Here is a 15,710-nt window from a genome sequence, read left to right as displayed (position 1 = left end):
TGGAGCGCTGGTGTGGTGATGGTGGAAAGGTGGCTGAAGCAGGCATTAACGCCTCCGCACTCCCCGCATATAAAGACCACCCCATGGGACTCCCCCTGGGCTCGAGGCTGGTGACCAGAGCTGCAGGAAACTCGAAATTTCCGCAGGCCTCCTTCCTGTCCCCTGCGTGGAAGAGCCCACGCTCTTTTGGCAGGAGTGAAAGGTAAAGGGCCCTAGAGGGACTTTCAGGTTCCTGAAAAGGCAGTCGTTGGGGTGGAGCTTGATGGTAAAAACAGCCACCCCTGGCTTTATCCCTTCTTCCCCACCAGAGGGCTGGGGAATGTCCAACTCATTTGAGTGTTTATTTCATTTGGCAAGTATTTTTTGATGTGTATTATATGTGCAAACCTGACCAGGTTTTCTGAGGAGAGAAGTCTTGGGGGGAAAACCCTCAGTTTATTAATGAATACCTTCGGCGGAAGTTTGAATTTCTTTTCAGGTCACTTTATTTTTCTTAATAGAGATTCATAATATGTAATTGGGTTGAAAGAAATGCAGGCACTGCCGCAGGGTGCGTGGAGTTAGGAGGGAAATCATGAAAATTACGGGCCAGGGCAACGCTGAGAGCTGCCGGTGTTTGGAGAACCGGGCGGTACGGGTGACCCGGGACTCCAGGGACCCGCCACCGCCCTGCTCGCCTCCACACGCCCCACGCGGCCGCCGAGACCGCCCCCGCTCCTGCAAAGGGTTCCTGCGCAGCCGTGACGTCACGGCGTCGGGGCGGGGCCCGCGGCGGGGGCGGGGCCGCTCCCGGATCTCGCGGAGGGGGCGGGCCGGGGGCGGTGGCCCGGCGGGGAGCGCTCAGCCTCTGAGGTACGGGCGTTTAGAGCGCGCCCGCTCGGCTGGAGGCAGGTGCGGAGAGCCGTGGGGGTCGGGATGTCAGGGCCGCCCACAGTCCCGGAGCAGACGCGCCCCGAGCAGAGCGCGCCGGGCCCGCGGCGCGCAGGCTTCGTGCTGGGGCTGGACGTGGGCAGCTCGGTGATTCGCTGCCACGTCTATGACCGCGCGGCGCGGATCCGCGGCTCCAGCGCTCAGAAGGTGACCGAGGAGCTGGCGTCGGGGCAGCGGGTCTGGGTCGCGCGGGGCACCCGGGATCGGGTCGCGGGGAGGCGAGAGGGCGGGACCTCCTCATCCGGCTTGGACGCAGCCACCTGCAGCACCGCGGGCCCTCCGACCTGAGCGGCGCGCCGGGACAGCCCAGGTTCCCGCATTCGCTCCCCGGGCAGGGCTGAAACTTGCGCGCCCTTTCTGTCCCGGCTGAAGACAGCAGGGGCTCGGTTTGTGACCTGGGACCGCTCACTCGCTTCCGCTCACCTGAGGATTCGCCTCTCTGGCCTCACCTGGGTGGGACTGCGGTGACTCCCGGGGCAGGGCAGGCTGCGCGTATCCAGTCAGAGGGTGCTTTGTGACTTGCTTGGTTTTTCCTGCACTTCCTTGATAGGTGTCCAACCCTGTCTTTATTTACATTTAGGATTTTCAAATCTTGATGGAATTTAAGTTTATGTTTGTAATTCAGTTATCATCATTAACTGCTTCTCAAAGTGCTGAGCAACTGATTTCCAGAGATATGAGAAGTATTGGGCAAGTTTTGAAGGCTGTGTTGTCATTACTTTTCTCATTTCCATCTTTGACAATTCATGAAAATATCTTTTTTCTGGTTTGAGAAACCTATCAAGTCATTAGTTGTTATTAGTAAAGCAACTAACAGATTGGTATTCTTCTGTCCTCGTTTTAATGAAGCGTTGATTTCTACACAGTTGACAGCATGCCAAAAATAATGTTGATTCCATGTGATGTTTTTTATTTACTCTTCTTTCCAATACAAACATCTTTTTATGTTAGCGGTGTTGGGGGAACAGGAGCTATTAGTTACCTAACCCATCCCCAGCAGCCCTGGACTCCCTCATTTGCTTGGTTCCCACCCTTTTCCCCATCCCCTTAGAAGTGTTTCTCAGCCGCAGGGGTTGCCCAGGAGCAGGTCCAGCCAAAAGACTGCTTTGAGCGTTTGTTTTCAGGACTTCCTCATTCTGGTTTCAGGACCAGGACAGGGAGCTGGGACTAGAGCAGCTCCCTGGTCCCTTCTCTGTTCACCTCTGCAGGAACACTGCCCACCTAGCCACACACCCCACCCCTAAACCCACCTGAAAGGACTGCTGAAAGGCGGATTCTGTCCTTCAGTGACTATGTCCTCCTTATCTTTTTATGAGTCTTTATCAGAACATGATGATACTTTACACACAGTCTCCCTTACAATCCTAGACACAAAGTACTTTTGTTTTAAGCAGCGATTTTTTTTTTTTCCAAAGAAGTTGAAGTGTTTGAAACCGAAGGGATGCAGAAATTGTTAGAAGATCACGTTTCACAGTTGCTATATAATTTGGGGGGAATCATTATTTTTTTAGAAATGAGGTAAGAATCTCAAAGATGAATCAAGATTGCTGTGAGCAGCAGAATGGTTTGCTCAGACTCAAAACTGTGGTGAAGGTGTCTGGAAAGGTACATGAGTAAATAAAAATACAAAAATTCCTTGCCCTCAGAGGATGAAGTGCTATGTCTTAAATTAAGGAGCTGAAAGCAGTGCCTGTCAACCTGTGATAGGAGTTTACAGCAGTGCTTCTGAAAGTGTGGCTCCCAGCTGCTGGGGTTGAGAGAGAGAAACTAAGATTTAGAAACTTGTGTAGCAACTTGGCAGAGGCATTTTATGTCTGTTGACCTCAATAATAAAACATTTGGGATTTTACTTTGTATGTCCTTTTTGCCTAGAAAGTTGTTTTAATTGTGTCTTAAAAATTGTTGGTTCACAATGAATTACAAATCAGAAAAAAAACCAAACAACAACTGTTCCTTTACTTCAGATGGCTTGAGTTCCTTGGGAAAATTGGTCTTGTTGGTCTACATTGCTTCTCAGCACCAGGCTTATTACTTCATGAGTGCAGAATAAATAACTGAATTGCATTTAATCAAAGTATTAGGAAATCAGTTTGCTTCATGGGACTCTATGGATTAGACAGAGAACTTGTGTTTATTTACTCAAGTGAAAATCACACCTCTGCTAAATTATGTTGGAAAGAATATATAATAGAAACCCAAACGTCTTAGTATAGGATTTGATTGATATTGCTAAATAAATAGCTTAAAAAGGAGAGAAAGAAAAACTGAACAGATCACCCTTTAGAGATAAGAACAAAATAGGCTTTGTTGGCTTTTTAATTAAAATTGAAATCCCAAACAGGAACCTTTACATTAGAAGGCTGGTACTAGGCCTCTCAGAAGACTTTAATTTTATCTCTTATGGCATTCAGTTTTTAATAGCAGAGGCACATTTTCAGCCTTTTTCTATAAGTTATATTTTTAAAAAAATCTTTCTATGGACTCTTAAATATTGGCGTTATATACTAGAGTAGTATTCAGAGTTAGGAATCCCACATGTGAATATTTGATATTTTTAGTTTTTCAAAATGAAGAAAGTTTATCATGTTCCCCATTGAAACATCATGCCATTGTGAGAAACCGTAAAAGATGGTAACATTTTGGCTGGAAGAACAGGACAGAAAGGCCACTCCAAAGAAAACAGTGGACTCTCCAATACTGTGTACCCTCTGGACATTCTTGAAAAACACTGGTTGTTGTCTTGTTGTCTTTTGTTTTTAATCAACAAAACACGTTTTCTTCTTAGCTTTGATTATATTCTTGATCTAATTTCGGTTTGGTCTTCTAAACTATTGTGACATGTTTAGGGATGGTGAGCTGTCCGGGTTGGTGGAGTCGGGGGAAGGGACCCTGAAGTGCCACGGACCCTGGTTTGTAGGCTTGATGTGACGATGGCCACGTTGAGTTTTTTGGCGTGAGGAAGTGTTTATTGCAGTTGAGCCATTACAGTCTGTGGTCATGAAAGTATTGCATGGAAAGAACAGAAATGTTGTTTGATAGAAGGGGAATAGATTTTGTTAAATCTGTTTGTTTCTAATGAGTTCACTGGGGAATAATAGATTCTTTTTTCATATCATCCCCATGTCACCCTCATGCTCCCCACATTGTCACTGTTTTCTCACGGTTCCTTTTATTTCTCTTTATTTCGGCCTTTTCTTATTATGTGTTAGAGGTTTTCCTTAAATGGTGATCTTTGGTTAGTTATCTGTTCATATTTTCAGTACTATGTCTTACTTTTCTCAGCTATATCTGGTATTTGCAAGTAAAGAACTTCCCTGGTTCAACCCCTCCAGAGAGTAAATCTCACACCTTCTGCCCGGTTAGGGAGGGGCAGTGGATCCGGCTGGACAAGGAGAATTGAGGATCCTTAGAAAGACTGAATCAATCCTCTGTTCAGCCCCATCTGGCCTCCCAGCCTTCTGAGGTACCTCTAATTTTCAGGGTTCTATCCTAGAATCTGCCAGGGGTTGAACAGAGATTGTATAATCTGAGCAGCTAGTGAGATATCCAGTTTTCTCTTCTGTGCTTAGCCCTGTATAGTAAGTCCCCTACATACGAACCTTCAAATTGCGAACTTTCAAGGATGTGAACACGCGTTCGCATGTTCAGTCACATAAGTTAGTCCACGTGTCTGGCGTACATTGTCACTTGTGTACATCCTCTACAAGTGGTTGTGCTTTTGTGTACTTTACAGTACTGTACAAGCCCAAGTAGTACAGTATCTTTATTTCTTGCTTCTTTATTTCGGAAGTAAGCGTGAAAGCAGAGGTTATGTAGCTGTTACTGCTGAAGAACTGAAGAGATTCACAATGCAGGAAATGGCAAGGGGATTTTCTTTATTTGAGGAGGCACTGTTAGTTTTTGAGGCACAAGACCCGAACATAGAACGGTACGCAAAGGTTGCAGCTGTCGTTGAGAATGCAATCCAGTGCTACTGTGTCACCTATGATGAGAAAAAAAGAGCTACTACCCAGACATCACTGGATCGTTAATTCAAGAGGGTAGATAGAATTGAATCCAGCAAGGAACCAGAACCTGTGCCATCAACGTCAGGCATGAGTGAAATTGCAGCTTGCCCTCCGTCTCCTATTGCTGACGATCCTTCAGCTCTACCATCTCCCACCTCCTCTCCCTCCTCCAGTCAGTAACCCTTCTTGCCTGTTCACTCGATGCCAGCCCCTGTATGCCAGCTGTTGTATTGTACAACTGTACTCTTCAAGGTACTGTACTGTAAGATTAAAAATGTTTTCTTTATTTTTTGTGTTTGTTTTTCATGTATTATTTTTGTGAAAAGTATTATAAACCTATTACAGTACAGTGCTATATAGCCGATTGTGTTAGTTGGATACCTAGGCTAACTTTGTTGGACTTTCAAACAAATTGGATTTACCAATGTGCTCTCGGAACGGAACTCCTTCATATGTAGGGGACTTACTGTACCCACTCACTGATCGTATTAAAAACATTCGTTAAAACCTGGTCTGAGCTTCCTTGCTCTCTTCTTGCATAAATCTTTTTCATGTTTTTATTTTAATGGAGTCTTGAGAGGAATTGGAGATAAAATGCTTATGTTCAAGCCATCATTTTAACTTGAAGCCATAGATTCTTTTTATTGTATTTTTAAAATTAGCGTATGGTAAAGTTGACTTTTTTGGTGAATAAGTCCTGTGAGTTTTAGCACATATGTAGAAGTAACCCAGAAAACTCCCTTGTGCTAGCCCTTTGTAATCAGACCCTCCTCCCACACCTAATCTCTGAAAACCACTGATCTGTTTCCCATGACTATAGTTTTTTGTCTTTCTGAGAATGTCATATAAGTGGAACAATACAGTAAGTAGCCTTTGGAGACAGGCTTTTTTCAGCATAATGCCTTTGAGATTCATCCATACTGTGTGTATCAATAGTTCATTCTTTATTATTTCTGAGTAGTAATCCACTATATGGATGTACCACGTTCATTCACCTGTTGAAGTACATTTGGGTTGTTTCCAGTTTCTGGTGATTTTGGATAGAGCTGCTATAAACATTTGTGTACAGATTTTAATGTGAATGTAAGTTTTCATTTCTCTGGGTTCAATACCTAGGGGTGGGATTGTTGGGTCACATGGTAAGTAAATATTTAACCTAACAAGAAATTGCCAAATTCCCGAGTGCCTCTACCATTTTGCATTCCCACCAGCAATGTATATGAGTTCTATTTGTTCTTTACTAACACTTGATATTGTTAGTAATTTTTATTTTAGGCATCCTAATAGATGTAGTGATATCTCATTGTGGTTTTGATTTGCATTTGCCTAATTGCTAATGATGCTGAATATTTCCATGTGCATATTTTCTGTCTGTGTATCTTCTTTGATAAAGTGCCTGTTCAGGTCTTTTGGCCATTTTTTAATTGAGTTGTTTTCTTACTGTTGAGTTTTGACATTTTTAAAATATCTTCTAGATATAAATCCTGTGTTGAATATGCGATTTGCAGATATTTTCCACCGGTCTGTACTTGGTCTTTTCATCTTCTTAACACTATCTTTTGCAGAGCAAACATTTTTAATTTTGATGAAGCTCATTTCTTGAATATTTTTGTTCATGAATTGTACTTTCGGTGTCATGTCTAAGAACTCTTCACCTAACCCCAAGTCACAAAGATTTCCTGCTGTGATTTCCTCTAAGCATTTTACAGTTTTACATTTTACATTTAGATCTATGATCCATTTTGAGTTAGTTTTTTGTGTAAGACGTGAGGTTTAGGTTGAGGTTAGTTTTTTTGCATGTGGATGTCTCTTTCAACTCTGTTGAAAAAGCTGTCTTTTCCCCATTGAATTGCCTTGTATATTTGTCCAAAATCAATTAGCCATACCTATGTGGGTCTATTTCTGGATTCTCTTCTGTTTCATTGATCTGTTTGCTATTTTTATGATTACACTATTTTGATTAATGATTACACTATTTTGATTACTATGGCTTTATAGTAAGTCTTGAAATTGCATAATGTGATTCTTCCAATCTTTTTCAACATTGTTTTGGCTATTTTAGTTCTTTTGCTTTTCCATATAAATTTTAGAATCATCATATCTATATCTATTAAAAATCCTAGGATTTTGATATAGAATTGTGGATGGAAATTCTTTTAGCACTCTAAAAATGTTGGGCCACTTCCTCCGGGCCTTCATGGTTCTGATGAGAAAGTCCACAGTCATTCGAATCATTATTCTGTGTATGTAATCTGTCTGGTTGCTTTCAGTGTTGTTTTGTTTTGTTTTCAGTTTTCAGCATTTGAATTATGCTGGATCTGGCTGTGTAGTGCTTTGGACTTATCCTGGTAGGAGTTTTCTAAGCTTCTTAAATATTTAGATTTTAAATCTTTCACTGAGCTTGGGAATTTTTTGCAGTATTACTTCCCTGAAGTAATTTTTTTCTGCACTGAACTCTTTCTTTTCTTCTTTGGGGCCTCTGGTGACATAAACATTGTCCCACAGATCCCTGAGACTTTATTCTTTTTTTCTTTCTGTTGTTCAGATTAGAGAATTTCTATTGACCTATCCTTAAGCTTACTGACTTTCTTCTCTCATCTCCATTCTACTATTGAGCGCATCCAGTATGTTTTTTATTTTAATTATTATATTTTTCTTTTTTTAATTGATTTTTTCCAGCTTTATTGAGGTATGATTGCCAAATAAAAGTTGTATATATTTAAGGTATATAAATTGATGTTTTGGTATATGTATACATTGTTAATTAAATAACATAATTAATGTTAATTACTCATCATGAGTATACAGATGAGATACTCATCATCTCACATGGTTACCATTTGTGTGTTTGTGTATGTGGGTGTTGAGAACACTTGAGAACTACTCTCTTAGCAAATTTCAAGTGTATAGTACATTATTATTAACTCTAGTCACCATGGTGTACATTAGGTCTCTAGACCTTATTCATCTTATAACTGAAAGTTTGTATCCATTTCCCCCACTCCCCTAATAATTGTATTTTTTAATCCTGAAATTGTTAGAATTTCATTTTTCTTTTTTCTTTTGTTTTTTTTGGCCATGCTGCTCAGCTTGTGGGATCTTAGTTCCCCGACCAGAGATTGAACCTGGGCCTTGGCAGTGAAAGCGCCAAGTCCTAACCACTGGACTGTCAGGGAATTACCAAAATTTCGTTTTTCTTCATGTCTTTTATTTCTTTGCTGAGACTTTCTATCTTGTTTCAGAAGAATTCACCCTTACTTCTTGGAGCATTTTTGTAATAGCTGCTTTAAAGTCTTTATCAGATATCTGTGTTACGGTGGTATTGTTATCTATTATCTTTTCCCATGTGAGCTGAGATTTTTCTGATTCTTAATATACCTTGTAATTTTGGATTATATCCTGGGCATTTTGATTATCATGTTATAAGACTCTGGGTCTTGTGTAAAGTCTATGACAAATGTTGATATTTTTCTTTTAGTAGGCAGTTAATGCAGCTGCGTTCAGGCTACAAATGCTGACCAGCCTTCCTTGGACTTTGGTTTCAATGTTAATTCTGTTTTTAAGATCTTGGAGGTACTATTTGGATCTGCCCTGTGTAGTATGTGCCACCTAGAGGTCAGTCTGGGACCTGGGCAGTGGTCTATTTTTTCAGTTCTGCTTTTAACATCGTTGCTATGCTGTCTGGTATTATATTCATATACGTACAGCTTCCAGGTGAGCCTAGGAATTCATCCACAACTTTCTGGAGTAGCTTTCCCAAGCTCTTCCCTCTCTGAGATCTTCCTGGGATTTTTGGTTCCCTGAGCCTCCCCCTTTTGGGTCCTCTTGCCAGAAGCTGGAGCTTTCATTATCCCATTCTGCTGGACACTTCCTATGTCCACATCTGAGGCTAGGCATCAGGAGCACACAGAGAGAAAAAAGCCATCGGGGGTTCACCTTACCCTCTTGGGCCCCCAGCTCCTCTGATTAGAGAGGAAGTTTTACCTCCCTCAGTATTTTGGGTGCTTGTGGTTACTGCTGCAGCCACCACGATGGGATAGCCAGGATATAAAAGTATGGAGGTGGGGGGGATAAAAAACAAAAGTGAGGGATTTCTCACATTCCCTCTGAGTGTTAGCAAAAACTCTACAGGTGTTTTCACTTAACCCTGATACCCACTTCTGGTTTTCAACTGCCTTGAGTCCAGGCCAGGGGGTACCAGAAGAAAAGTGGGAAACTCACCACCAGTTCAGTGGTATTCTAATTCTTATCTTCTTCCCCAGTCTGCCTGCCACCGCATACTTTTTGCAGTCCACAGATAGCTGCTCCGTGCATTCTGTCCAGGTTTTATATCTGTATTCAGTGGGAAAGAGTGGGGGGAGTGTGCTTACTCCATCATAGCTTGAGCCAGAACTCAGTACTTTATTTGCTAATTTAAGCTTTTTTTTTAAGTTTGACTTTTAATTACAAAAACAACACATCTTCATTGTAGAAAACCTGAAAAATAAAGGTAAACTTAGAAAATAAAATAAAGCTAAAATCTTTCTGTAAACTTATGAACTGAAGAAAACTTATTTTGGTGTATCCTTTTTTATTTCATATATGTATTTTTTAAAATTAGTTTATTTATTTTTGGCTGCATTGGGTCTTTGTTGCTGCGCACGGGCTTTCTCTAGTTGTGGCGAGCAGGGGCTACTCTTCGCTGCAGTGCGTGGGCTTCTCATTGTGGTGGCTTCTCTTGTTGCAGAGCATGGGCTCTAGGTGCGCAGGCTTCCATAGTGGTGGCACGCAGGCTCAGTAGTTGTGGCTCGCGGGTTCTAAAGCTCAGGCTCAGTAGTTGCGGCACAAGGGCTTAGTTGCTCTGCAGCATATGGGATCTTCCCGGGCCAGGGCTCGAACCCGTGTCCCCTGCATTGGCAGGCGGATTCTTAACCACTGAGTTACCAGGGAAGTCCCTATATATGTATTTTTTCCATGTTAACAATAAAAATGAATTAGGTAATAAATAAAATCTTGTTTTAAATTATTTTAACCAGTAACCTTAAGACCCAGATGCTATTGACTTGATCTAAGGTTGTTTATACTAAATCTTCTCTTTTCCTAAATAGGTAAAAAGTCTTTATCCTCAAGCTGGCTGGGTTGAAATTGATCCTGATATTCTCTGGCTTCAGTTTGTTGCTGTAATAAAAGAATCTGTCAAAGGTAATTGGATTTATAAAAGTAAAGATAGTCAGTAAAGTGTGTTTTGTGTGTAATAAAGAGTTTTCCTTAGGCGTCTGTAGAATTTTGTGGGTTTCCTAAGTTATACATACAGTATTTTATTGGGGTCACAGTTTCCCAGTAGTTTGGGGAGGGGAACATTTGTGGTTTACAGTGAACCACTTTGTCAAGGGAAGGTAATAGCAGCTCTGTCCTCTGCTTTAACTCTTTTTGAGCTGCAGTATTAAAGTCTCACCTTCCCTCTTGGTTCCCTGTTGTAGCTAGTGCCCATTTGATTTCCTGTTGTTTTAAAGTACCAGAGGGTTATAAACAAAGTTACAACACTCAGTTCCTGCTATCAGGAGTTTACAACTGAGTTACCTTTATTGTAAAATAAGTTTTTGTTTTGTTTTTTCCTGAGCAGCCTCTTAATGCAAAGTGCCCTCCTGGCTGCAGCCAGGGTCTGAAATCTTAGCTCGTTAAGAACATTTGCAGTGCAACCTTCTTTAAGAATATGGTGAAAGAGGACTTGTAAATTTGAAAAGGTCTTTTACTTCATTTTTCTGACTGAATTGCTTCTCCTTCTCACCTTTCTGGTTTGAGGTATTTCAAAACCTATAAAAAAGAGTTCAGAGAATACTACGTTGAACACCTGTGTACCTTCTCCTAGATTCAAATGTGTTTTACAGTGTTTACATTACCGTCCTCTACTTTTTTTCTTTTTGGCTGACCAATGTGAGAGTTGTGATGTAATAACCTGTCACCCCTAAATACTTCAGCATTACCTCCAAAGAAAAGGAGTATTCTCAAATGGAAACACAATGCAGTTATCACACAGGAAATTTAACATTAACCCAGTGATATTTTCTAATACTTGGTCCTCAATATTCCCCTCTTATCTCAGTCTTGAATAACTTTTTTTTCAATCCAAAATCCAACCAGAGATAAGGCATTGCCTTTAGCAGTCAGTCTGTTTAGTCTCCTTTAATCTAGACCGTGTTCTTCATGACACTGAGAGTTTTCAAAAGTACGGAACAGTTAAATAGACTGTCCTGCATTTGGAGGTTGTCAGATTATTTACTTATGATCAGGTTAGGTTAAATATTTTTGGAAGGAGTACTGAAAAGAGGGGGGATGTGTCTTCCTCATTGCTCAAACTGAAGGTGTCCCTAATTTGCTCAGTGGGATAAGTTGCTTTTTTAAAAGAATATCATGAAAACACTTGAGCTGCTATATTTTAAGAAATTTGGACCTTCCAAAAATCCAAGTTTTTATTTGCATTCTAGCATCTGTTTGTGTGGAAAATAAGATCTGTGCTTCAATATTTATACTACATTCCCTGAGGACTTTCTCTTGTTGCCATCAACCAGCTTCTATTATGGCTTATATCTTTGCTTAAATTAAGATCCAATTTTTTAGTATCAATATTATCAAGAAGAAAATACAATCTGACTTACTTTAAGTAGTGTTTGTTTTTTTCTAATCTTTAAAGCAAAAAGGCCGTTTTATTATTATTAATTATAAACTTTTTTCCCTTTAAGTAAAAAAATACTACAAAATCATCCTGGTAATGCTTTATTTATTAGCTCCATCTGTGTTATTAAAATGCTAAACCCAGTTGTTTTTCTTAAAGATTATATTAAATGATTTCTTTTCCATATGATAGTATTATAAAGAAAAACTTCCTGGGCTTTTAAATGTATCTTATCTATCTTTATTTTTAGCTGCAGGACTAGAGATGAATCAAATTGTCGGTCTTGGCATTTCAACACAGAGAGCAACTTTTATTACGTGGGACAAGTAAGTGCATTGTGCAATAAGAACTCTAATGCTGGGTTCATACCACGGTGAACACATTGCTGAGAAACCTGTTTGGGTAGTTTTAAATTTGTGAAGTAAGAACAGTTTTGCTTGGTTAAGAGGGATGAAAGTGGACCTACTTTCTGGCTTAATTAAATATGCTCGCTGACAACATCGTTCTCAACGGTGAAAAACTGAAACCGTTTCCACTAAGATCAGGAACAAGACAATGCTGCCCGCTCTCACCACTATTACTCAACATAGTTTTGGAAGTTTTAGCCACAGCAATCAGAGAAGAAAAAGAAATAAAAGGAATCCAAATTGGAAAAGAAGAAGTAAACCTGTCAGTGTTTGCAGATGACATGATACTTACTATACATAGAGAATCCCAAAGACGCTACCAGAAAACTACTAGAGCTAATCAATGAATTTGGTAAAGTTGCAGGATACAAAATTAATGCACAGAAATCTCTTGCATTCCTATACACTAATGATGAAAAACCTGAAAGAGAAATTAAGGAAACACTCACGTTTACAGTTGCAACAAAAATAATAAAATACCTAGGAATAAACCTACCTAAGGAGAAAAAAGACCTGTATGCATAAAAATATAAGACACTGATGAAAGAAATGAAAGATGATACAAACAGATGGAGAGATATACCATGTTCTTGGATTGGAAGAATCAACATTGTGAAAATGACTCTACCACCCAAAGCAATCTACAGATTCAGTGCAATCCCTATCAAACTACAACTGGCATTTTTCACAGAACTAGAACAAAAAATTTCACAATTTGTATGGAAACACAAAAGACCCTGAATAGCCAAAGCAATCTTGAGAAAGAAAAACGGAGCTGGAGGAATAAGGCTCCCTGACTACAGACTATACTACAAAGCTATAGTAATCAAGACAGTATGGTACTGGCACCAAAACAGAAATATAGATGAATGGAACAGGATAGAAAGCCCAGAGATAAACCCACGCACATATGGTCACCTTATTTTTGATAAAGGAGGCAAGAATATACAATGGAGAAAAGACAGCCTCTTCAATAAGTGGTGCTGGGAAAACTGGACAGCTACATGAAAAAGAATGAAATTAGAACACTCCCTAACACCATACACAAAAATGAACTCAAAATGGATTAAAGACCTAAATGTAAGGCCAGACACTATCAAACTCGTAGAGGAAAACATAGGCAAAACACTCTATGACATAAATCACAGCAAGATCCTTTTTGACCCACCTCCTAGAGAAATGGAAATAAAAGCAAAAATAAACAAATGGGATCTAATGAAACTTAAAAGCTTTTGCACAGCAAAGGAAACTATAAACAAGGCGAAAAGACCTTCAGAATGGGAGAAAATTAATCTCCAAAATTTACAAGCAGCTCATGCAGGTAAATATCAAAAAAAAACAGACAACCCAATCCAAAAATGGGCAGAAGACCTAAATAGACATTTCTCCAAAGAAGATGTACAGATTGCCAACAAACACATGAAAGGATGCTCAACATCACTAATCTTTACAGAAACGCAAATCAAAACTACAATGAGGTATCACCTCACACCAGTCAGAATGGCTATCATAAAAAACCTACAAACAGTAAATGCTGGAGAGGGTGTGGAGAAAAGGGAACCCTCTTGCACTGTTGGTGGGAATGTAAATTGATACAGCCACTATGGAGAACACTATGGAGGTTCCTGAAAAAACTAAAAATAGAACTACCATATGACCCAGCAATCCCACTACTGGGCATATACCCTGAGAAAACCATAATACAAAAAGAGTCATGTACCACAATGTTCATTGCAGCTCTACTTACAATAGGCAGGACATGGAAGCCACCTAAGTGTCCATCGACAGATGAATGGATAAAGAAGATGTGGCACATATATACAATGGAATATTCTTTTCAGCCATGAAAAGAAATGAATTGAGTTATTTGTAGTGAGGTGGATGGATGTAGAGTCTGTCATACAGGGTGAAGTAAGTCAAAAAGGGAAAAACAAATACTGTATGCTACCACATATATATAGAATCAAAAAAAGAAAAGGTCTGAAGAACCTAGGGGCAGGACAGGAATAAAGACACAGACATGGAGAATGGACTTGAGGACATGGGGAGGGGGAAGGGTAAGCTGGGACCAAGTGGGAGAGTGGCATGGACTTATATATACTACCAAATGTAAAATAGATAACTAGTGGGAAGCAGCCGCATAGCACAGGGAGATCAGCTCAGTACTTTGTGACCACCCAGAAGGGTGGGATAGGGAGGATGGGAGGGAGATGCAAGAGGGAGGAGATATGGGTATATATGTATGTGTATAGATGATTCACTTTGTTATAAAGCAGAAGCTAACACACCATTGTAAAACAATTATACTCCAATGAAGATGTTAAAAAATAAAATGCTTGCTGCATGTCAGCTGGGCCTAACTTATATAAAGTAATAGTAATAAAAAGACTGTTGCTTTCATTAAAATTCAAATAAGCACGGATTGAAGATCTGAAAAATTAGTTTATACTTAAAAAGATTCAGGAGCACCTGACAAATTTCAGAAACACAAGACTATATAATGTGATTTATATTTTCAGTCTACTCCAAATTTAATACTGAAGTACCTACAGCATATGAGGTATGTGTGGATTAAACACAATAATAATACCATAATGGCTACCATATAGTGATTACCTGTGATACTTCCTTCAGGTTCCAGTATCCTTACAACAAACCTGTTATTTAGTTGTTAAGTGTATTTTTACAGAGAAAGAAACTGAGGCTCAGAGAAATAAATAAGTTATTCAAGGTCACTCAGTTAATAAATCAAGGCAAGATTCCAAATTATGTTTTTGATCCCAAAGAATATGCTCTTTCCACTACCCCCATATTGCCTTCAACAGGTGTTTCTTGTCTTAAAAACAATAACAACAGAAATGCTGTAAAATGTTCCTCTGTTACAAAGCCCTAGATTCCAAAGGGCACCTTGAGCTTGGGGCAGTGGGGAAGAAAAGTGGTGGATGTAGGGGATAAGGGTAAATCTAAGAAGTATAATCAGGGTGAATTCATGCGGACTTGGCCTTTAATTCAGTTTGAGGAAAGAGGAAGAAGTTTATATTTTCCAGTAGTTGACTGGGTGGGATCAAGATGGTGGAGTAGGTAGACCCTGAGCTCACCTCCCCCCACAAACACATCAAAACTACAATGACATATAGAGCAGCTCTCTCTGAGAACAGCCTGAAGACTAGCAGAATGGCTCTTCTACAACCAAGGTTATTAAGGAAATTGGAGTCTGGTAGGAAGGAAGGAGAAGTGATCTAATCGGGACCCACAACCCTAGTGGGTGGCCCAGAAGAGGAGGGGATATCACAGGCTTGGGCATCCTCCCTAAGGATCAAGGGGTTTGAGCCCCATATTGGGCATCCTAGCCCTGAGGTCAAGCACAAGGAAGATAAGCCTACTTGGTTTGAAAACCAGCGGGGCTTATCATAGAGCCATAGAAACTGAGACTGCAGTTTTGAAGAGCATACACAGACTCGCCTGCTCCCAGTCCCAGTGCAGAAGCAGCAGATTGAAAACACCTCATGCTCTGTCTGTCCTGCCAGGAGTGCCCCAGCACGCCTCCCAGCCCGAACTGGGCTCCTGCTCCAGCCCCACCTGTTCTAGTGCTGTGTCCAACCAAGGCAGTAACAACCATTGCACCAGGGAGAAGCTGAGCTAGCTCACATTTGCAGCTCCAGCCCCTCGGGCCCCAGCCCTGCCTCTGACCAAAGTGGAGACCGCCATCACACT

The 15,710-nt window shown here is 40.6% G+C and overlaps 1 protein-coding gene across 4 annotated transcripts in view; it reads left to right on the top strand.

The window, feature by feature from the left end:
- The first annotated feature begins 642 nt into the window (after nucleotides 1-642).
- The window catches only part of GK5 (glycerol kinase 5), an 87,677-nt gene continuing 72,609 nt past the window's right edge, over nucleotides 643-15,710 (top strand). For 3 of the 4 annotated variants that reach the window (XM_036850738.1, XM_036850736.1, XM_036850735.1), the window contains exons 1-3: nucleotides 645-1,077; nucleotides 10,025-10,118; nucleotides 11,840-11,915. In XM_036850738.1, coding sequence (XP_036706633.1) covers nucleotides 916-1,077; nucleotides 10,025-10,118; nucleotides 11,840-11,915 — 332 coding nt within the window. In that variant the 5' untranslated portion in view covers nucleotides 645-915. Of the gene's footprint in view, nucleotides 1,078-10,024; nucleotides 10,119-11,839; nucleotides 11,916-15,710 lie in introns of all 4 variants that reach the window. The other variant, XM_036850737.1, reaches the window with a different exon arrangement.

Source organism: Balaenoptera musculus, chromosome 4 (assembly GCF_009873245.2).
Source record: "Balaenoptera musculus isolate JJ_BM4_2016_0621 chromosome 4, mBalMus1.pri.v3, whole genome shotgun sequence".
Classification (NCBI taxonomy): domain Eukaryota; kingdom Metazoa; phylum Chordata; class Mammalia; order Artiodactyla; family Balaenopteridae; genus Balaenoptera; species Balaenoptera musculus.
This window is presented reverse-complemented; position numbering and strand designations above follow the sequence as displayed.